At 34.3% G+C, this 24,182-nt stretch overlaps 1 protein-coding gene across 1 annotated transcript; it reads left to right on the top strand.

The window, feature by feature from the left end:
* The first annotated feature begins 48 nt into the window (after positions 1–48).
* On the top strand, positions 49–23,001 carry LOC125670209 (THO complex subunit 1-like). The gene is made up of 19 exons (XM_048905251.2): positions 49–115; positions 4,444–4,508; positions 4,692–4,752; positions 5,494–5,560; positions 6,166–6,284; positions 6,430–6,478; positions 6,656–6,751; positions 7,068–7,147; positions 7,262–7,320; positions 10,446–10,554; positions 12,514–12,645; positions 12,821–12,921; positions 13,865–13,982; positions 14,431–14,531; positions 15,984–16,115; positions 18,400–18,483; positions 19,372–19,655; positions 21,054–21,238; positions 22,634–23,001. The coding sequence occupies exons 1-19, from the start codon at positions 65–67 to the stop codon at positions 22,730–22,732; spliced, it is 1,992 nt and encodes a 663-aa protein (XP_048761208.2). The 5' UTR covers positions 49–64; the 3' UTR covers positions 22,733–23,001.
* The last annotated feature ends 1,181 nt before the right edge of the window (positions 23,002–24,182 follow it).

Genomic DNA, 24,182 nt, shown 5'->3' with positions numbered 1-24,182 from the left:
CTTCAAATTATAGGGAAAATACTATACTTAGTTAATTTGAGTACAACTTACTTCCCAGAAAAAAATGGCGGCCTCCATGAAGTTTGTTTTTGGAAATGCAAGAGATGCTTTTACCGTGCGTATCCCTATTTTCATCTGTAAATTTAAGAATATTTAATGGGTGAAATTCCATGTACATTTTGTTTTAACATGGAGACCCTTTAGTTGAGTAGTTGTAAAAACGACATGATATATTTTTTTACCATGTCCGACTTTAAATAAAGATTATTTATATGCGTCAAGTTAGTTTCAGAATTTTGTTATTTTGTTCACATTGACTCAATAACAGGTATATTGTATATGCTTCATGTTTTATGGAAGTAATTTGTCACTGGAAAACTTCTGATTTCTTGTCAAAGATAATGCTATAGTATACTTGTGTACACAATGATGTGGTTTGCAGTTTGTGAATAAAACAATGAACAGAATATTATACCGAGCGAAGCTCGGACGGGCCTGAGAAGCAAGGCTCTAAAGGTAACACGTATACATAAAATAAAAAATGAGAAAATCTGCAAATGAATACAGATAATCTCTATATACGTTCACTGAAAATGTTGTGATCCATATGGGCGCCGCCATTATGCTTTGTTCATTAGTTGCTTCTACAGTTATTTGTGTTTTAATTTTGAATGCCAAAAGTACAAGACTAACATGCAATTTGTAATTCAAACACCCAGTTTGTTAAAAATGAATTGTATGATTATTATTGTTACAGTCATCAAATAGAAAAACAGTAATACGATTAAATAGATGAACGAGTTCATGAGTTTCTTTAAATTAAAAATATACGATATATTTACGGTTACTTTTTTCCACTTTGAATTTATTGGTTAATTTTGTTTTGTTTTAACTGTCTTTTAAATTGCAAACGGGGTTTATTGTTGTTTATAATTGTTTGATTTGAAAGAGAAAAATGTTGAGGCTAAATATGACGTCACAATGCATGATTTACATCGGCTGGCGTTATATTCCCCGCTTTAAATTAATAGGCGGATCCTGTAGAACTGTTATCCTCGTATATCCCCCCTTGATATTTAGATGTTATTGGACGTTTAGTGCAAGAAATTTTCATAAATAATATATATTTTGAAATGAATTATTGTTTAATATGTATACGGTGTGACCGTTGGACCGAGTGAAGCATGTAATGTCCATTGGAGTGTCCCATGTGGTAATCATAATTCCGTTATGATTCATTTAAAAATATATATTTTTAATGAAATTTTCCTTACGCTAAAAACCAGTAACATCTCAATATTAAAGGGGTTTATATGGGGACAACAGTTTTACAGGATCCGCCTATTCATTGAACGCGGGAAATAAAACACAAGGCTACGTAAACTGTGTATTGTGAAGTCACATTTAGCCTCAACCTTTTTTCTCTTTTTCAAAGCAAACAATTATAAACAACAATAAAACATTCCGTATGCAATGAAAAAGGCCGTTAAAACTAAACAAAATTAACCAATAAATTCAAAATGGTAAAAATGTAACCGTAATTTTATCGTATATTCTTATTTAAAGAAACTCATGAACTCCTTCATCTATTTAGTCGTATTACGGTTTTATATGTAATTATTTGCTAAAACCTGTTACAATGGTAATTATACTATTCACTTTGAACAAACTGAGTGTTTAAATTACGAATTGCACGTCAGAGTCTTCTATTATTGGCATTCAAAATAAAACACGAATAACTGTTGAAGCAGGTAATGAAAAAATAAATGGCGGCGCCCATATGGATCACGAAAATTTCAGTGAACGTATATAGAGATTGTCTCTTTTTCTTTTGCTGATTTTGACTTTTTTCTTTTACATACGTGTTACCTTTAGAGCCTTGCTTCGCGGACGGGCCTTTGGCCCGTCCGAGCTTTGCTCGGTATAATTGTTTGGTTTGAAAGACGAAGAAAAAAGTCAAGGCTACATCTGACGTCACTATGCATGGTTTACATCGGCTGGTGCTATATTCTCCGCGTTAAAGGAATAGGCGGATCCTCATAGATATCCCCCTTTGATACTGGGCGTTTAGCGCAAGGGGAATTTCATAAATAATACATATTTTTAAATGAATTGTAATTTACCGTACTGAACAGAATTACGACTATCACTTGGGACACGCCAATGGCCATATCATGCTTCGCTCGGTCCAATGGTCACACCGTATATATATTAGTGTGACTCACCAAAATGAAGGCATAGATATAGAAATATTTATATAGAAAAGGTTCATTGAACATGCGTATCCGTTATTTGTTATTGTCAGCTCTAAAAATTGATTCCTGTCTTATTTGATATGTTTACAGTGCTACCGTTGGGGCGAGCACAGCCAGTGTGTACTTTTATGTATAGATTTATCCATAACAGGCACATAGAATGAGAAAATTCTGAAGTTATCGGAATCCAGACATGTATGGACAGCTGTCACAACATGTTATATATATATAAAACATCTTGCAACGCAACTTTAGACATTTTATCTGACTATTAATATAACACAGTGCTTCACTCTTTTCTCTTTCCAACCAAGCAATTATCAACAGCAACAAAGTGTCAAACAATATCTATCTCAAAATATTTACAAAATTTTGTATACAGTAACATCATACCCTCATAGTTTGCAATTTCTGCAATGAATGAATGTAGTACATTGTCATGAAAACAAAAGCCCTCCATTGGTTTTGATACAATGGTGTTGTTTTCTTTATCTGGGCATATTCCATAGAACTTCACATCTTTATGGAGCATCAAATTGACTTTGATTCATCAATTAGGTTTACCTACTAAACAAAAAGGGGTGATTAACTTCCTTGAAACTACAATCATGAAGATCTGTATAAATGTTTTCAAGAATCACAAGGGTACAATATGTCAAGTTATTAATATGCAAGCATCCTCATGTAGTGTAGACTCGAGTTTGTATACACCATGACCCCCAACATCTTGGTAGGGCCACAAAATAGGTTTTAAAAGTATATAGAAAAATTCTTTAAAAGTCTTCTTTTCGAGAACCCCATTGGTACATTTAGTGCAAGATGATATACAAGAATGATCCTCATGCTGTGTAAATTCATGTTCACGCCTTGATCCTCGGGTTCATAGTGATTCAATGGGATATTTCAGACATTTTAGACAAGATGTGGGGGAATTCTTTGAAGGGGTAGATATAAGTTTGTTCACATGGTGCTTTGTTGTGGGCAGGAGTGGGGTCACAATTAGAGTTCAAAGTTTCACATAAAATGTATATTTAGTAAAATTCTTTTGAAATCTTTTCAAGAACAAGGGTTCAGTTTGTCAAATTGATATGCAAACATCCTCATGTGGTGTAGATTCAAGTTCAAACAAGAGACCCATGGGTCATATTGCTTGCATTAGCAGTTGCATTTTCTAATATAAGCATTGAATCTCAATTATGGCCCCCAACTGTCTCTGTCAAGTCAAATTCTAAGTCATGTTTGAAAATAAAAAGATCTTATATCGTGACATAGACCTTATCAAGGGAGCTTGCTTTGTTTACTTCTTTCTAAAGTAATGTGGAACAGCATTTATATTTTAAAGTCATAGACCTAACTCTCTCAAGACTAAACCTCAAAACTTCCCTTATAAAAAGAGGAATGCTCTGACAAAAATTAATGTCAGTGCTAATGTGAAATACATCTTATTCTATAAGATTAGGACCAGCAAATAGCAAAACTCAACACAGCTATATCAGATTGAATTTTCATGAAGCTTAATATTGGGATTTTGTGTTGTCTGTAAATCATAGCAAGACTTGTATTACTTTGTCCATCTTCTATTGTCCTGTCTTTATTGCTATCAGTCACACCCTAGAATTTTGTAATTTCAAAAGATAGGACTTTGATATTTAGCATATGTATTTCTTGTGTGAGGGTCATTTAAGGACATATGCGACGTTTCGGACATTTTCTCTAAAATTATTTTTTTCTCCTCAATATGAAGAATTCTTGTATGGTTTCCGAAATAGGTTTAGATTTTATAATTTAGTATTATTACCATACATTTTATGTCGACTTGTGTAGCTTAGCGGTTAGATCACCTGACTAGTATTGCAAGGGTCTCGGGTTTAATACCAGATTGTTCTAAAAAAAATTCTTTCCTATATTTATACAACTTACTGTAATGCAGAAGAGCTGACTTTACATTTTTACTTGCAACAACCAGAAACTATCAAAATATGCTAACTCAAAAACAGACATGGTAATATACTCCAAGACTTTTTGTAGAAACGAGATCGAATGCAAGTGAATAATACGTAAAATGTCACAAAAATTACATATTATTGAGATATGTCGCAGTCCCCCTCCCCCCATATTCATCTGCCACTTTTGAACACTGTTATAACAGATATTCTGTTACAATTTATATGTAATTTTTGTATTTCAGAAGAAACTTGATTCTTGGGAAGGCAGTCATGATTTGAAAGAAATATTTCAGTCAATCAGTGGAAGGTAGATATGAATTCATTAAACATTAATATATAAAAATAATGAACACCACTGGAAGGTGGAAAGACATGAATATCTAACGCATTGTCTTGAAAGTTATTTATAAAATGAATGTTATAAGACTGAACGTTATATTCAAAAGTAATAATTTATCCATTCTACTTATACGTATATATGATTTTTCAGTGAATCAGAAAAAAAGCTCGCTGTTGATCAAGCTCTTCGCGATGTTATAAAGGAAGCTATTGTAAGTGCAGTTTTACTTATTTCAGGGCTACTAATGTTCAACATCATGACATGGAGGTGTCATTTGTTCATATCTAGTATGTTCGATGACCGTGCTCAGGTCAATGAGATGTAACTTTGTGAGATCAAAGTGGATGGTCACTTGGATTATGGGAGTTTTTACTCAATGTCAAAAAACCATTGGATGTCTCTCTTTTTTCCTCTCTCTTTCCACTGGGGCTTTTATCCATTTTGTTTTCAATCTGTAGGCAAGAGAGAGAGAGAGAGAGCACTGAGTTCCAACAACACTAGATACCTAAATGTTTTCTGTTTGACCTGAGGAAAGAACAGGTCGTCCTAAAAATTTGACAGTATAACTGTTCCTGTTGTAGGTCATTTCAGTGCTTTATATTTTATAGACAGAGAGAGAGAGAATTTTTTGTTATGATCTTTAGGGCTTGCTATGTGAGAAGCCCCTTGGGCTGCTTGCTACACTTGCTATAAGCTGTATGATGACAATATGTTGCTACATGTATTTCATTAATGATGATAAAAGTTTTGGGGATAAGTTGGGAAATCAAATGTCAGAGTCACAATAGCTATTCAAAAACTGGTGCACCACTGAATATTTCCTGAATGGCCGGTCATGTACCTTGGCAATATACTGTATTATCATTTAAAAACTTTGTATCTGAAAGAAGAAAATGTTGAATCCATTTTTTGCAAGACAAACATATGCTATGAATTGTTTTTGATGCTGTAGGAAAAGACAGATGATTGTGAAGCATACAAAAAAGTGATTATACAGTCCATAGACCTGGCAAATGATGGTATGTAACATAGACCTGGCAAATGATGGTATGTAACATAGACCTGGCAAATGATGGTATGTAACTGATTATACAGTCCATAGACCTGGCAAATGATGGTATGTAACATAGACCTGGCAAATGATGGTATGTAACATAGACCTGGCAAATGATGGTATGTAACTGATTATACAGTCCATAGACCTGGCAAATGATGGTATGTAACTGATTATACAGTCCATAGACCTGGCAAATGATGGTATGTAACTGATTATACAGTCCATAGACCTGGCAAATGATGGTATGTAACTGATTATACAGTCCATAGACCTGGCAAATGATGGTATGTAACTGGACGCTAAAGAAAAATTTTATCTGACAATAAATTCATCTTGAATGGTCTTGTAATTTATATTTTCTGATGATAATAAAACAACACACATGTACTACTGTATAACTTTTTCTGTTTTATTTTATCTTGTTGTTCTAAAAAGAGATCTTAAGATTTATGTTATACAATATATATGTAGCTTTCTTTAAGCATTTCATTTTATCCAGTTTGAAAAATATTTTGAGAATTGATGTTATTGTGGTATGCTTGTTTAGTATGACTGACTTCTTTTCAGACCTGTGTTCGGTGATCATGCCTTTTCTCCTTCTATCTGATGTTTTTGACCTTATTCCTCTGAGTCAGTGTGAGATTGTGTTTTATGTAGTGGAGGAAAATCTACCCGTGTGGAAATCGGTAAGTCACGCTTCATAAGATGGCATATAATTATCAATTATAGTGAAATAAATATAGTGGACTACAGCAATATATATTATGCAGTAAATAGTTGTGGGATTTTATTTAAAAATTCTATTGCTCTTTCATGAATCTTTGTTTGCAGGCATTGTTTTATGATGCAGGGAAAAACTTCCTCTTAAGAATGTGCAATGGTGAGAATTTTTGTAACATTTCTTGCTTATCTAACAATAATGTATATGTACCTGTAAATGTATGTTTTGGGCATTTGTCTGAGTACTTGTACCTGTACTGCCACATTAGGAAAGAAGGATGTTTTGGGGATTTGTCTGGGTACAAAATAGTATTGTTTATTGTTGTTGTGTTTTCAGATCTACTGAGAAGATTAAGTAAATCACAGAATACTGTGTTCTGTGGCAGAATTCAGCTGTTTCTCTCTAGACTGTTTCCACTCTCAGAAAAATCAGGTGAGAATGTCTCTTGTAGTAACTAAATACAGTTTTCAAAAGACACAAAATAATGCTATCTCTAGTAAAGATACAAGATTACATATAGATGTACATGTACTTGCATGTATGTGCTAGAGAAAATATTATCCTTATTGTATAGTTCTCTATATTTGTGGTGGGTGATTCTTTTACTCAAAGGAACTTTCTATGCTTTAAATATTGTAAATTCAACAAACTGATAAACATGAATTTACTTGTATCCTATTTACCTGTGAAAAATATAAGACAGGAAAAGAAAGCAAAATACAGTGTACATGTATTTGTTTTATTTTAGCCCTGAATCTCATGAGTCAGTTCAACCTAGAAAATGTCACAATTTACTCTACAAAGTCAGATGAAATCAAGCTTAAAGTGGTAACTATTATTTTTGGAAATTCAAGTGCAAATATTATGTGAATGTACAATAAAATCAGGTGTTATGTTTATGTGTAAAACTATAATGGTAGTTATTTCGATTAATATTTTTAGCGTGAGGTTGCTGACGATGTTATGGAGGTTGAAGAAGGAGAAATGGAGGATCTATCGGGGTAAGGACAGCCTGTCAGTACAAATAACACAAAACATTTCTATCAGGGTAGGGACAATATCATCCTGTCAAATAACACAAAACATTTCTATCAGGGTAGGGACAATATCATCCTGTCAAATAACACAAAACATTTCTATCAGGGTAGGGACAATATCACCCTGTCAAATAACACAAAACATTTCTATCAGGGTAGGGACAATATCATCCTGTCAAATAACACAAAACATTTCTATCAGGGTAGGGACAATATCACCCTGTCAAATAACACAAAACATTTCTATCAGGGTAGGGACAATATCACCCTGTCAAATAACACAAAACATTTCTATCAGGGTAGGGACAATATCATCCTGTCAATACAAATAACAAAACATTTCTATCAGGGTAGGGACAATATCATCCTGTCAATATAAATAACACAAAACATTTCTATCAGGGTAAGGACAATATCATCCTGTCAAATAACACAAAAAATTTCTATCAGGGTAGGGACAATATCATCCTGTCAAAACAAATAACACAAAACATTTCTATCAGGGTAAGGACAATATTATCCTGTCAAATAACACAAAAAATTTCTATCAGGGTAGTGACAATATCATCCTGTCAAAACAAATAACACAAAACATTTCTATCAGGGTAGGGACAATATCATCCTGTCAATACAAATAACACAAAACATTTGATGTTGGTCTGTTTCCTATCTGATATTGCACTAATCTCATTTCCAAAGATTTTACTGAACGTACATTTACTTAATGGAATTGTTCGCATCATTAACTTGGTTAAAAGTTTGTTTTACATAATGCAGTAGTGCTATAGGAACCAAATTTATGTCAGTTATGCATTTTAGGATATCGAGTTGCTTGCATGCTTCATATGCTGAGTGTGACATACATTATCTTCTTATTTTGCCTCTAATAAAAAAAAGTGTGGTATAAATCGAAATAGAAGTGCTACATAGACCAAACTTAAACCAACCTTAACAATACGCCAGTTTCGAGATACAAACTCTTCTGTATAGGAGGTGCATTTAGTGGAACTTTGAATGCCTAAGTGGGACAGAGTGGATATACAGCCAACGAGGAAGACGATGAAATGTATTAAAAGCAGCTTCTCTTTAAATATGTAAATGTGGGAAATACTAAATACTATCGAAAGAAATGTTTTACCAAAGTGGAAACATACAAACAATGTCATATTTGTAAGAAATATCTTGGATATGGTACTTATGATCAGCGAGATAACGTGATAGGATAAGAATTCTATGTATTTAATTACTCCCTAAATACTTATCACTTACTTAGTTCGTGTATCAGTCGAATTCGGGTTATCAAACAGCGTATGAGAAACTTACTGAGTACACTCACTTACGCTGTGATGAATATCTGTCCCACTCCCGCGTGTAAACAAATTCTTTCGCGCCTTACTATGTACGAGAGTTCTCCAAAGGGAAATAACTCGGACGTATCTCGAAACCGGCGTATTCAAATGATATGTATGTAGTTTTAATTCTTTTTAAAAAATGAATGCAGTTTAAACTTAAACTAGCATTGTATCTTTCTATGATGAGTGCGTGCATACTGAGTATGACAAGAGACAATACCCAATTCTGTTCCTGAAATCCAAGCAATCTTGAATTTCTCTAAAATTTAGTATTTTCCAAGTTGAAATAATTTCAAAATGATTAAAATTATACTTTTCCTTAGAACTGATTCTTCTAGAATATGATGTCACAAATGTTGTGAATTTTTGTATTTCCCTTAGAGATTGTCAAAAATGTCAACAGTTCATTTGGATAGAAATCATGGATTAAATGTGATGAGCAAATAAGACAAAAGATTAGCATCTGTCAGTATTATCATGATTTATGCATGTGGCCTCACCTTTGCTAGCCATGGGGTTCTCCTCACAATTCCTTGGCCTGTTGTGCTGTATTAAAGACAGGATTTTATGTCATATGAAATTTGATTTCACAATAGAAAAAGGTCTAACTTTACATCATAGTTTTACAAAAATAAACACATATACCTGCTGGTTTAAAGTTTTTTTTTACATAGTTTTTCATCGCAGTCAGAATTAGAGCCTAATTAGACTACTGTATTTATGAACCTAGTTCTTTAAGCATGTTGAATATTTTTAACATGAATAGCAATGCATTCTATACAGCAAAAACTATGTTATGTATCAGTATTCTGCTTGCTTGTGTGTCTTTCCAACCCATTTTTCATTTTGCATGTTTGAATGAAAACTCAGTTTATATGTGCCCATCCTTAGATGGTACAGCAATATCTGTCTGTACATCCATTTGAGGTTTTCTATTTCTATTTTAGTTTTTCTGTCAAGCTTAAACTTCCTGCAGGTCACTCTTGATCATGTTGCAATTTTGATCCATTTAACCTCTTGCGGGAGTTTTGTCCCTTTATTTGAATGTTGTATGGAGGTACATGTACATGGTTTGTCCATCCAGTTTTCAAATAAGGACCTTCTTATTCTATGGGGTGTTTGTATGGGTATTCAAGATGTGCATGTGGCAAGGATTTTGATTTTCTTTATTTCTTTAGAAAACAGCTTATTTAACCTATATAGTCAGTTTTGAGGAGATATCACAGTGATCACATGGTTTGTCCTCTCATAGTTTTCAAGTTATGGCATTTGTAAACAACTTGAGGATATGTGTATTGCTAGGATTTTGATTCTCAACAATTTTCTGTTTTAAAAAATTACAGGTTGTTGAACGTATTCAATTTTTAGGAGATATTTTACATGCAGGGCTCATGGTTTGTATATCTTCTGCTTGTCACAGATTTTATGCTAGGACCTTTTATTCATATGATGCAAAGGAAAGTTCATGCGTCTCACAGCTTGATGATAGCTGATTCTACCTACAACTTTTGGCATTTTTGTCATGTTTGCTATTTAATGTCATTGGAAAACAAATTCCGTAAGAAAATCACCGTTCATAGCTTGTGACATGAATATTGTGTACCGTTCTGTTCTCAGTTGTAACACAATTGTACCCTGTAGGACATGGAGAGCACTTGTGTTTTAAGGACACATTTCTAGTTTATTTAAAATATTCCAGCATTTTTTAAAAAGATGTTTCATTGTTAAACATTGCAGGTCAACCCCTATAGATTACAACTTGTATAGGAGGTTCTGGGCACTTCAGGATTACTTTAGAAAACCGTCTCAGTGCTATGAAAAAGTTCCATGGAAAGCATTTCAACAGGTCAGATTGCTTGAATGTAGACATCTAAATATTCTCTGTTCTGAAAGATAAAATTTCAAATTCTTTTTTGGATATAACTGACACTTGCCGAGGCAGAGATACTCTTAGTTATTTTTATTTTATCTTTTATCAAAATAATATCATGTATAATGCTTACATCCACAAAATTATCAACAGATCATCTCTTAGAATATCACATAAAACACATGGTTAACAATCACAATAAATCACAACAAATCTCAGAATTCTTGTTTACCTTTTCTTAACACAAAATGTTGAGAAACAAGATGTGTGTTCACTGCCTTCTTTTCTGACAGAGTTTCTTTCTCAAGTCTACATTTTGTTCTGTATCTCTAAATTTTAAAACTCATAATAGAGATCAAAATGTGCAGTATAATTGCTTTCCAATTAATTTTATTGTAAAAGCTATTACATACATGTATACTAATATTTTACAGCTAATATAAAAAAATTGAGAAAGACAATGACATTTTTCATCCAAAAATTTGTTATTTGATAATCATATAAAAAATGTACAGTGTTCTCAAGAACCTGACAGATTTCACATTCAGGAGATGGGCCTTTTTATCTCACTGAGCCAAAGGCTCAAGTGAGCTTTTCTGATCAAAATTTGTCCATTGACTGTTGTTGTCGTTGTTGTAAACTTTTCACATTCTTATATTCTTTTCCAGAATCACTCAGCCAATTTCAGTCAAACTTAATGCAAATCATCATCGGGTGAAGGGGGTTCAAGTTTTTTCAAATGAATGTCAATGCCCCCTTCAAAGGGGAGATAAGAAAAGACAAAAATAGGGTGGGGTCATTTAAAAAATCTCTAGAACCATTGGGCCAGAAAAGTTAAAATTTACATGAAAGATTCCTGACATAGAGGAGATTAAAGTATGTTCAAATCATGTCCCCTGGTGATAGGTTGGGGCCACAATAGGGAATCAAAGTTTTATATGCAGATACATAGGAAAAATCTTTAAAATCTTCTTCTCAAGAACATCTGGGTAAGAAAAATTCAAATTTACATGAAAGCTTCCTGACATAGAGTAAATTAAAGTTTGTTCAAATCATGACTTCTGGACATAGGATTTGGCCACAATAGGGGATCAAAGTTTTACATGCAGGTATATAGGAAAAATCTTTTAGAATCTTCTTCCGAAGAACAACAAGACCATGATTAGTCATGTTAATATGCAATCATCCCTAGGTATTGCAAATTCACGTTTCTTCAAATTGTGGCCCCCTAAAGTAAGGAGGGGCCACAATAGGGCATCAAAATTTTACATGGGAATATTAGGAAAGTATCTTTAAAAATCTTCATCTCTACAACAGCAGGGCCATTAATAGTGATATTGATATGCAAGTATCTTCACACAAGGGGTGAACAATTTTCATTGGAATGAAGATTGAAGAAAAAAAAATTAAAAATCACAACAGCTGGGCCATGGATGACTTAGGCATGTGATGTGGCCCACAGGCCTCTTGTTCCTCTTACTAACAGTCAGATTGTAATTCTAAATGCAGTGTAACAGTTAACTGAATTCAGCAATGCTTTCTTATAGATATCTTACATCAGCCCTGTAAACAATTTTCTCCCAATTCTGAATGTATTTTCTCTTTGTTTTCACGAACAGATCTTTGAAATTTTGAGTTAATAAAATTGAGCAGTAATTTGCTCTTCAAATCTCTCATAGATTTATATTGTTGTTTTCTACATTTATGAATATTGATATATTTTGCTGAATATTCACACAGAATGTTTGTTTTCTTTTCTAGAATAACTTAGATACATTATATACAACATTTTATAACTTTCCCTTTTTTTATCAAACTTTTCCTTGGTATATAAATGTCACTCTGCATCCAATTTTCAAAACATACAATGACTTTGATTTTTCTGATCGAGATTCTTTAAATATTGACACATCTTCTAACTTTAACCATTTCCAGAATGCTGATGTGGTACTGAATGCATTTGCCAGTTCTAAATTGGATGACATGAAATCTTCGAGAAGGAAACTTGATTTACCTCGCCCAGCAGATACAAAAGCCTTCTTTGCCAAGTATTTGACGAGTGAAAAGGTAATGTGATATAATACAAAAATTATAAGGACCAAACTTACACCTGTGTTTAAATACTAAATGTAGTAGATGTACAGTGTTCTACTGCATTCCATTATCATGTTATTTTATACATGCATTGTGATGTTGATTTAGTAGTCAAAGAAATGCTTGTACTGGTGTTTTCTCTTTTCAGTTGATGGACTTGCAACTGAATGATAGTAACTTCAGGAGATATGTACTTGTTCAGTTCCTCATTATTTTCCAGTATTTGAGTTCACAAGTTAAATTCAAGAGGTAATGACAATCTTCATAGACCTAAAATTATTGGAAATACAATAGATTGTGTAGCTATCAGATCCTGTCATGTTGGAATACTTTCTTTTAATTTGAAAATCTCTTACTGTCTATGAACTTTTCAAACACTTAAAAAATGATGATAAAAATACTATTTAAAGAGGGATGAAATTTAGCGTAGGTCACCAGGGTGCATCCATAACTCAGACAGTGTTGTTTTATTTTATTATACCCCCCGCAACAAGTTGTGGAGGGGGGGGGGGGGGTATACTGGAATAAGGTTTTCCGTCTGTCTGTCCGTCCGTCTGTAGACGCAATGGTTTCCGGGCTATAAAGCATTATCCTTTTCACCTACCATCACCATATCATATATATGGACTACCCATGGGATGAAGATGTTCCCTATCGATTTTGGGATCAAAAGGTCAAAGGCCAAGTGCACTGGACATCGAAGTAGCAATATGGTTTCCGGGCTCTAAAGCGTTATCCTTTCCACCTACAGTCACCATATCATACATATGGACTACCCATGGGATGAAGATGTTCCCTATTGATTTTGGGGTCAAAAGGTCAAAGGTCAAGCACACTGGACATTGAAGTAGCAATATGGTTTCCAGGCTCTAAAGCATTATCCTTTCCACCTACAGTCACCATATCATACGTATGGACTACCCATGGGATGAAGATGTTCCCTATTGATTTTGGGGTCAAAAGGTCAAAGGTCAAGTGCACTGGACATTGAAGTAGCAATATGGTTTCCATTTAAATTCTTTAACGGCTTTTTTCATCGCATGGAGATGCTGTGTTCCTAGATACCTTATGGATCATAATACTGAAGTTTATTTATACCTATTACCAACACCCTTTGGGAGATTGGGGTAAGCGGGGGGTATTCTTAGTGAGCATTGCTCACAGTACATCTTGTTGTTTTTGTTCTATGCAGTCCCAGTCAAACTCTAACAGATGACCAAAGTCAGTGGGTCAGAACAACTCAGGATAAAGTATACCAGCTTATCAGGGAAACTCCTCCAGATGGGGAAAAGTTCTGTAAAACAGTTCAGGTAATGTCGATTTCGTCTCCAATTAAAGAATCTTTGACTCATGTAGAGACATGACAAGCTTTTAGGAATGCCACAAATGATGACTTAAGCAAGGTTCTCAGGGCTGTAACAGGAGAGGGGTCATTTTGTGATACTGGACCGTCATTTTTAAGAATGATGACTTTTACTTCTAATACTTGGTGCATGGAAAAGGAACTGTAGCTATTTATGTTAAATGTCTTAGGTTTGACGCAGCATTGGTAGGTACTGTAGAAAAGCAATTCAAGTTCTGTAAATAGTTCAGGAAATGTAGATATGACTGAAAGCTATTCAAGTTACACTGTTTAGAGGTTGAAATATATGTTCAAAACTTCACAGATGACTTGATGGATAACATTTTTGATTTTGTAGTTTTTATATCAAATGTTAAATATGGCTGAACATTAATTTTTTCTGATTTAAATGGTAGCACATCTTAGGACGAGAGGAACATTGGAATAAATGGAAAAATGAGGGATGTCCCGACTTTGCAAGAAAACCAGAACTAGATGAAAAAAAGGTCAAGTCCAGGTGTGCCCAAATTTTCTTTGTCACAGAAATAAAATTATTAATGAGTCACTTTGGAAGATAATTTTACAACAAACTGCTGACTGCAATGGCTGTTATTTATTAACATTTCATTCACAAAGTGGACAAATATTGTGTACAGGGAATTTTTTTCCAGTGTCATTGTTGTCCAAACACATCAAAAAGACCATTTTGTCTTATCATGAATTTGCCCAAATCCTTTATTGCTACTTCGTAAATTTAAATCACCCAGTTTTTAAATTTTTTATCCATTTAGAAGAGTAAGGGCTATTCCAGAAATAAATACATGGGGCGGGGGGGGGGGGGGGGGGGGGCACCTTTTGTATATACCAAGCACCCATAAAAAATAAATAAAAAATTACCCCATGACCCATCAAATTAATAAACTCATTTTACAATGACCCATCTAATAAAAAAAAAAAACTAACCAGACCCACCACAAAAATATTTTTAAAAATGAAAACGGTACAAATCTCGCAAGGTTTTCGGGACAAACATTCTAGTCAATGACGCAGTAATGCCTGTGCGACATTGTATCACAGTAGTTCTGAAGAAATGATGTCACATCAACAATCAAAGGCATCTATGGCGGGAATGTTGGAAAGATTGGGAGTCCAAACGATGCTATTATCATGAAATGGGTATGGATATGTTTTTCCACGAATCGTTCGTCTTCTAATGGAGCCCGCGCCCGGAGGCCTCTATATCACCATCACACCGACTGATAAATATAACGCATCAGTACCCTCGTATAAATTAACTAAGGTTTGCCTATTTTTATTAGAAAACGGAATACCTATTGGTTTCAAAATATTCCCAAAATCGATGCACTGTAAACTGTAATAATCTACAGAACAGAGTTCGCCGCCATCACGTCCTAAGGGACCCTACTAAACGCGCTTCTAATTTGAAGAGTGCCGTAATGGAAAGTTATGCGCTGCAAAGAGTGACAACTCGATATAGTTCTGTGTTATAATTCCTTCCGATTTCCGATTTCGAAAGCAGCATATCGAAAGCACGTTTTCAATTTTCCCTCCGACATTTTGTAACCAACACGACAAGAGCGACAATAAAAATATTCTGAAAACTCAACACCCACGTGGCACAAAATAAAACAATAGAAACTACCCACTACCCATAATAAATATTTTTTTAACAGTCCAACCACGGACCAATTAAAATCTGAAAAAATATGACCACCCACACAAAAAAATATCATTTGCCGCCCGACCCCCCCATTTGATCATTTCTGGAACAGCCCTAAAGGCAAAATGAGCAGAAATAAAATTGAATTTTCTTTCACTGTATGCAGTATATAACACATGGAGTTTGGTTGATCCATGGTTTTTTTCTTTATAGCTTAATCATTTATTCATGTATAATTTTATATTAGAGAAGAGAAAATGGTTATAAAAGCATAATTCCCATTAACAGAGCTAAGAGACGGTGGGTAGGAGATGACCTACAAGCTCAAGGAGGAAAAATTATTAAAATGGGGAGTGCTGAACTCACTCGATTATGGAATTTGAATCCTGATAACTTAGAGGCTTGCAAAGCAGAGAAAAGGTGAGAAAAATTAACTGTCATTGTAACTTGTATACATTCCATATTGATGATTTTGGAGTAAAATTACATACCGGTATGCAGAATGTGAGACAGGTTTGATGAAGTTTTTTTATGCTATTACTATTACATTGGTTATATTGAACTTTGGATATAATGAACAATTCACATTGGTCCTCCGAATTCCAGTCTATCTGGAGCAGACTGCACTTACATATAGCTGGCCACTGTCTGTCAAAGTTGAAGTACAAAAACTGTTTATGATACATGTATTTATAATCTAATTTATATAAAACTTTACATATCATTAGTTTTTTAATTTGATCCTGTAAGTGCTAATTTTGCTTGAGGTATGTACAAAAATACATGATCGGCATGGTATTGCAATGATGTGACATTTAGAATCCCCACCAAGTTCAGAGCTATTTCTTCCCAAATACCAAATAATTTACAAAGAGGAAAATGGTATGAGGTAAAGAAATAAAATATCTTTTAAAATATTGTCTATGTTATTTGGGAAATCTGTCTTTCATATTTTTTCGCAAATAAAGTAAGTTTCAATTTCAAGGATTTTCTTCCAAGTGCATGCAGTTTTCTCTCTCAGGTCTGTTTGGTAGGTTTCTATTGAGATCTTTCTCACTTAGATTTTTCAAGTAACATTGGTATGAAAAACATGTCGAAATCATTATCAAGTTTTCAGCAAAACTGGCAAATACAAACTGCAGTGCCACCTATGTTAGTAAGCATTGCTAACACAAGGGTACAGATTGTCAAATAAACATTGCAAGCTTCACGTTTGTTCACTGCATGATCCCTGGGCCCTACAGATTGTCAAATAAACATTGCAAGCTTCACGTTTGTTCACTGCATGATCCCTGGGCCCTACAGATTGTCAAATAAACATTGCAAGCTTCACGTTTGTTCACTGCATGATCCCAGGGTGGAGCTGCAGTGGGTTTCAAAGTTGTAACTTTGATTATATATTTTGAATTAAAATCTTCCCGATAGATACAAGTTTATGTAATTGGGAAATTGATATGCAAGTTACCTCTGACATGAAGCTTAGACTGACATTTGTTTACTCCAGACCTCTTGGTGCTCAAGTGGGTGATGTGGCCCATGGGCCTCATGTTTGCAAATGCTGATTGCTGATGCTGGTCTCTATTATTGGTAATATTCATAACGATGCATATACAGTTATTTTCATTAATTTTTGTAGACTTGAAACTTCATGCATTTGTGGAAAAGTGCAGCATTATTCATAAATATTTTTGTGGAAAGCAATTTTATGTTCTTCCTTTTAATATGAACAATATATTATTTTGATGATCATTTCATTTTGTGATATGTAAGAATCCCCAAAGCACAGAAAATGAGTGTTCAATGAAAAATGATGAAACAACAGTATATCACTATTGATATTAGGCGATATTATATACCAGAAATATTTCAGACTAGACCTCATGTTATAAAATTTCATAATCTATTTGAAACGAAAAATGAAAAATTACTTTTAAAATTGTGTAAAAACATTCAATTAATTACCGAGAGCGTAAACCCTCCAGGTTAAATGTATATAGAGTCTATTATTGTACTTATTTAATATCAAGATTGTGATATATATTTTTATTATATACCCATCAATATATTGTTCTTTGATACTGTGGATTTCACAACGTGTGATCCGGTTTTCCAGATCACCACAGTGTGGTTTTCTGATTCCGTATCGGTATCCTCTGAAACCGATGCCGTCACAATGACGTCACAATGCATCAACGCAACGTTATTTGTGGAAAATATTGACCGCGTCACAAACAAAACTGCGTACACAAAACATAATTTCATGGTATGTCTGTGTTTTTGATAGTTTGGATTACGTTGATTATCTTAGAAATGTGGATTTAAAATGCAGAAGGGGGTATATAATAAATTTATCATTACTACAGTAACTTGATCCGAAGAGTTGGATCACGTCTTGTTGACAGGCTTCGCGTCTCGTGTGATCTGATGATCCGCGCCTGTCAACTCGACGTGATCCGACTCTTCGGATCAAGTTACTGTAGTAATAATATATATATATATAAATTACTTGTGCATGCGTGAATATTGTTCTTGAATGCTTGTTTAATATGTTCTCTATATTGTGTCAACAGTGAATGAGAAAAAATAAGACTTGAAGCTAGGCAATATATAGACTATTTACATTTTACACATAGACTTTTTGACATTATTAGCATGGAACTGTCTATTTAAAAATACTGTACTAGCTTACAAAATTCTTTTACAGGGTATTTTTACCTTCGCTTGAGGACTTTTTCTCAGAGGCCATGGAACAAGCAGACCCTGAGGCCCAATTTGAAGAGCAATACAAGTAAAAAATTTAAAATGTTGTTTTAACATATGAATGTATTATATATTTTACTCTTTATGTCATGAAAAAAAAAAAACTCCACATGACACTCCATCTACTGTTAAATATTCACATGACACTCCATCTACTGTTAAATATTCACATGACACTCCATCTACTGTTAAATATTCACATGACACTCCATCTACTGTTAAATATTCACATGACACTCCATCTACTGTTAAATATTCACATGACACTCCATCTACTGTTAAATATTCACATGACACTCCATCTACTGTTAAATATTCACATGACACTCCATCTACTGTTAAATATTCACATGACACTCCATCTACTGTTAAATATTCACATGACACTCCATCTACTGTTAAATATTCACATGACACTCCATCTACTGTTAAATATTCACATGACACTTCATCTACTGTTAAATATTCACATGACACTTCATCTACTGTTAAATATTCACATGACACTCCATCTACTGTTAAATATTCACATGACACTCCATCTACTGTTAAATATTCACATGACACTTCATCTACTGTTAAATATTCACATGACACTCCATCTACTGTTAAATATTCACATGACACTCCATCTACTGTTAAATATTCACATGACACTCCATCTACTGTTAAATATTCACATGACACTCCATCTACTGTTAAATATTCACATGACACTTCATCTACTGTTAAATATTCACATGACACTCCATCTACTGTTAAATATTCACATGACACTTCATCTACTGTTAAATATTCACATGACACTCCATCTACTGTTAAATATTCACATGACACTCCATCTACTGTTAAATATTCAAATGTCAATATGTGTGTTACAATCTTGGAAGTATATTTTAAGCTTAACATTTTGTAGAATGGTAAATAATCCTGTGTTCCAGTGGAAGTCTCTACGACTTCTGGCCAGACGAAGTCCGCATTTCTTTGGTCACAATAACACCCCAGCCATGCCACTTCCTCAGTACTTAGAACTCATGCTTAACAAAATAGCACAAGAGCTACCCTCCACTGACACTAATGGAGAAGTAGCACAGGAACCAAGCAATGAGGAAATGAGGACAGAGCTTGGTGAGGATGAGGCTATAAAAGAGGCACAAGATGGTGAGGAGGAGGAACTGAAAGAGCAGGCAGAAGAACAAGGTAGAAACCTTTGTGTTTCTAGAGAATTATTGCATGCATAATTAACCAAAAGAAGGGATATGGTTATAAAAAGCAACCCACCCTACTGATTAACCAGAGGATGGGGTGTGGTTATAAAAAGCAACCCACCCTAATGATTAACCAGAGGAAGGGATGTGGTTATAAAAACTACCCACCCTAATGATTAACCAGAGGAAGGGATGTGGTTATAAAAACTACCCACCCTAATGATTAACCAGAGGAAGGGATGTGGTTATAAAAACTACCCACCCTAATGATTAACCAGAGGAAGGGATGTGGTTATAAAAAGCAGCCCACCCTACAGGGTTTGAAACTAAATTGAAAACTTTGGTAGCCATGTGGACTACTGAACCTTGCAATTATAGAGGCCCACATCAAAATTTAGTCGCCCACTGACTAGAACATGTTTTGTCTGACAAGTTCATGTTTTGTTATGCTGTTTGGTTTATACGACATGCAACCGAGAACAAACAATTGAGATGCTGTGACATTTGATGGCATTACAGAAAAGAGATTCACGGAGAATACGATAAGACAAAAAGATAACGCAAGTTTGAAATCATGGAAGACCAACCGACACCCCATGCCCCATGCATGTGACGAGCATATTTCCCAACTTTTTTCCCGAAGAAGGGGTATCAAGTATTAACTCACAATACAAATAAGTCACACCCGCTTCCGTGTTTTCTAGCTCATTGGTTGGTCTTTCATGATTCCAACAACTTCAGTTGTCTTTTTGTCATATCGTAATCACCCTGATACTCATTTCTGTCTGTATTTTTTGTTTCTTGGGTTCGCTGACCCCATTTATAAATTTGCCACATTGTTGGTAATTCAAAATCACTTAAACGCTTTACAGAGAAGTGATTCTAAAATTAATTATGAAGCGCTTTGCAGATCACAAACTTTTTCTAAAGAAAAAAAAAACGAAATGATCTGACAAAATTTAAAAGCAAATATTTATTTCGTAAATTTTCTAATTGCCATATGGGCAACTTGAACTGTGATTTTAATTTGCCCACTCGAAAATTTAGTCGCAGATGGCGAGTGGGTGACTGTTAATTTCAAACCCACCCTACTGATTAACCAGAGAAAGGGATGTGGTTATAAAAAGTAACCCACCCTACTGATTAAGCAGAGGAAGGGATGTGGTTATAAAAAGCAACCCACCCTACTGATTAACCAGAGGAATGGATGTGGTTATAAAAAGTAACCCACCCCACTGATTAACCAGAGGAAGGGATGTGGTTATAAAAAACAACCCACCCTACTGATTAACCAGAGGAAGGGATGTGGTTATAAAAAGCAACCCACCCTAATGATTACACATGTGAACGTTTGTCTTGATGAGTTTTAAATGTACTGGTATTCATGCAGGTCGAGAGGATATGCCAGAAGATATTCTTTCAAAGGAACAGATAGACCTCATTGCTGAGAAACTGGGTGGGGACTGGAAAAAGCTGGGCACAGAGCTAAACTTTCCTGAGGATGATATGACTTATTTTGAGAGTGAAAACAGTGAAGAAACTGCATGTGCGAAAAAGATGTTGACAATTTGGCAGGTAGGAGATTGAAAATACATTGTAATTCATGAAGTATGCATTTGTTGCTTTCATTTAATGTTATATAAGCATACCAAAACAAATATCTTAATATTCCAGTAAAGTTTTTGGGAAATCATAAATCATAACTTTAGATTCTGGTTTGCAGAAAGGACATCAATCAGATAAAAAAAGTCATACAACCATGATGTAACAAGAAAGAAAGGAAGGCTAGCTCTTTATTTTTCACAAAAATAAATTCATAGCAACACAGTTAGCAAGACCTAGTTGTGAAATGAATCTGCATTCTGTTCAAAATTACCCCACATTTTCTCTGTCTCACCAACCAGTCATCTCAAATACACATTCAGATACAAATTTTTTTCTTCCATAATTATGTTGACAGCAATCCTCAGTCAAAACTTAATAAATATCTAAAAAGTATATGTAGATTTTACTTTTCAAAAAGCTATACGTGCTGGATTAAACACTATATTTTCAATGTTGGAAATCAGACAAAACTTTTGTCAGTATGATAAACTATTAAAGTTAATCATATCTGAAAATGTTAACAAATTATATACACGTATTAACAGACTACTGGTCTATTCAATGCAAGGGGAAACCGGTGATTTTCTAATGCATATTAGTGAAAGAATGACCATTTTGGTGGATGTGCACAAGCGTACTATTTTTAGAAACATCATGGGAGAAGAGGATTTCGTTTGCAGCATGAAATTGTGTTAAATATTTTTTTTATTGTAAACAAAATGTAATCTGTTTCCCTTTTAACTTTCATTTATTGCTGTATTGTCCATGCTAACAGCCTACAGGCAGTCCACGCTTTCATGTTGCCATGTAATTGTTTACTTTGTAAATTCAGCTTGCAACATCACATGATCATGAATATTTCGAATTGTGGCATTCTTTATCAAACTCAAAGAAGAAATAACTAAATGGGAAATTAGCTTGATTATTTTTTAATCCGATCAAATTAAATTGCATGAAGTTTATAGCTTAAATAGCTTGATAAAAAGCACATGCTTTTTATTCCTCCAGTAATATTCAATTGATCCGGCATACATACCCTTTAGTTCAGCTGTTTATGGGTCACCGAGTCACATGGTGTGTATTGGGCATTTTTTCATTTTTGACTTGCCTGTTCGTCTTGAATGCATATTTAAGTTATAAATAACCTTTCTGAAAACTTCATTGAGCTATAAAAAGGGTGGTATGTGATCTAATCTACGGAGAAGTTCTTCATGGTTCATAGGATTTAATCGTGTGACCACCCTACTTCATATCTCATTGAAGTTTTTAGAATTCTTTTAGATGCTTAGAATGATTCTTGGATCTCATAAAGGAGCTAATATTTTCGTAAATATGATAGTACATGTATTGCATACAAAATTTTAGGAAAATGAAAGTGAGAGAGCAACAATGGGCACATTGAAGATTGCCCTGAAGGAAGTGGGGCTGACAGAAGTGATCGATGCTGTGTTTGGATCCTCTTGAATCATACAAGCAACACAAGAGGGTCAGGAACTATGGCCAAAAACTCTGTTAACTAGCAATCCAAATGTAAAATTGGGATTGTCTGAGTTTTCATCAATGGAAGGATATGGATTCTAGGGTTACCATGCTGAGTTCATTAACTAAAAAATGTGTGCTAGCATTATTACATGGAAAATCTGTTTAGTATCATGTACTGTTCATATGTTTCTCATTATAAATATGTATTAAACTCAAATAGTGACAATTAAGATTACCATTTGATGAAGATATACAGAATTTGTGTTTTTGTTTGTCTGCAAGTTTTTTCATGCTTTGCATAGTCGGGCGAGTAGATTTTGGGAGTTTTCTTGCATCACAATAGCTACAAATCTGTAGCTCTCTGGGAAAATATTGGTCTGTCCCAATATTTTCCTAGAGAGCTGCAGATCAGTAGCTAACATCACCAGCAGCTAATTAAGACTGTTAAGACACAACGTAGTTGATGTGTGTCCACATTATTCCATGCATCAAAGAGTTTTAGGGCCTCAGATAAATTCCCTTTTCACTTTAAATTGTCAATCTCCACATACAAACTCGCAATGGAATAGTATGAAATGGATTTTCTTATGAAATACACAATTTTTCTGCAAACATCATTTTGCATAGAGTATCATAGATATATCTTGATCAATCAAATTTGTCACCGAATTTCAGAAACCCGTTCTTACCTCAAACACTTTATTAACATTTCACAATTAAGTCTACAACATTGAAATTGATGGATTAAACCCATCTTTCTCGGTCATTTCATCTCTTTGCTTACTTGATTTGTTTGATAGAGAGTATGCCTATCCCGAAAGCATGATTTTTTATGATTATATTGCCCTTTTTCTCACATTTGAATTTTCACATGCAATTTGCACAAAATTGACCCAATTTGTAATGTGCCACATGAGGGCTAAAGTTTGGCATCCTGTGAGGACTATGCTCCATTTTTTTTACTGTATTGTCAGGCTTTGAAATTTTGTCTTTGGGATCCTTTTAATATCACGTATTTGTCGGTTTTTATACGCCCATCTTTAGACGGGACATATTATGGTACATTGGTGTCTGTATGTCAGTCTGTACATCCGTTTGGGGTTTTCTTTTCAAATTTCATTTCTCTGTCACATATGAAGCTGAAACTTGCTATGTAGCTTCTTTGGATCACTAGATCATAATCCATTTCGACCTCTCTTGCAGGAGTTTTGCCCCTTTATTTGAAAATTATTGTTATATGGAGGGCACATAATTTGTGTGATTAACTTCTCCCACAATTTTCAAGTGAGGGCATTTTCTTGTTATACAGAGTGTTTGTATGGATATTGAAAATGTGCATGTGGAAAGGATTTTGATTTTCTTCAATTTTTGAGAAAATTACTGGTTGTTGAACTTGGTCCGTTTTGAAGAAATATTACATGTACATAGAGAG

Source organism: Ostrea edulis, chromosome 4 (assembly GCF_947568905.1).
Source record: "Ostrea edulis chromosome 4, xbOstEdul1.1, whole genome shotgun sequence".
NCBI classification, from domain to species: Eukaryota; Metazoa; Mollusca; class Bivalvia; order Ostreida; family Ostreidae; genus Ostrea; species Ostrea edulis.
The sequence above is the reverse complement of the archived record's forward strand: the minus strand, read 5'-3'. Positions and strand labels throughout refer to the sequence as shown.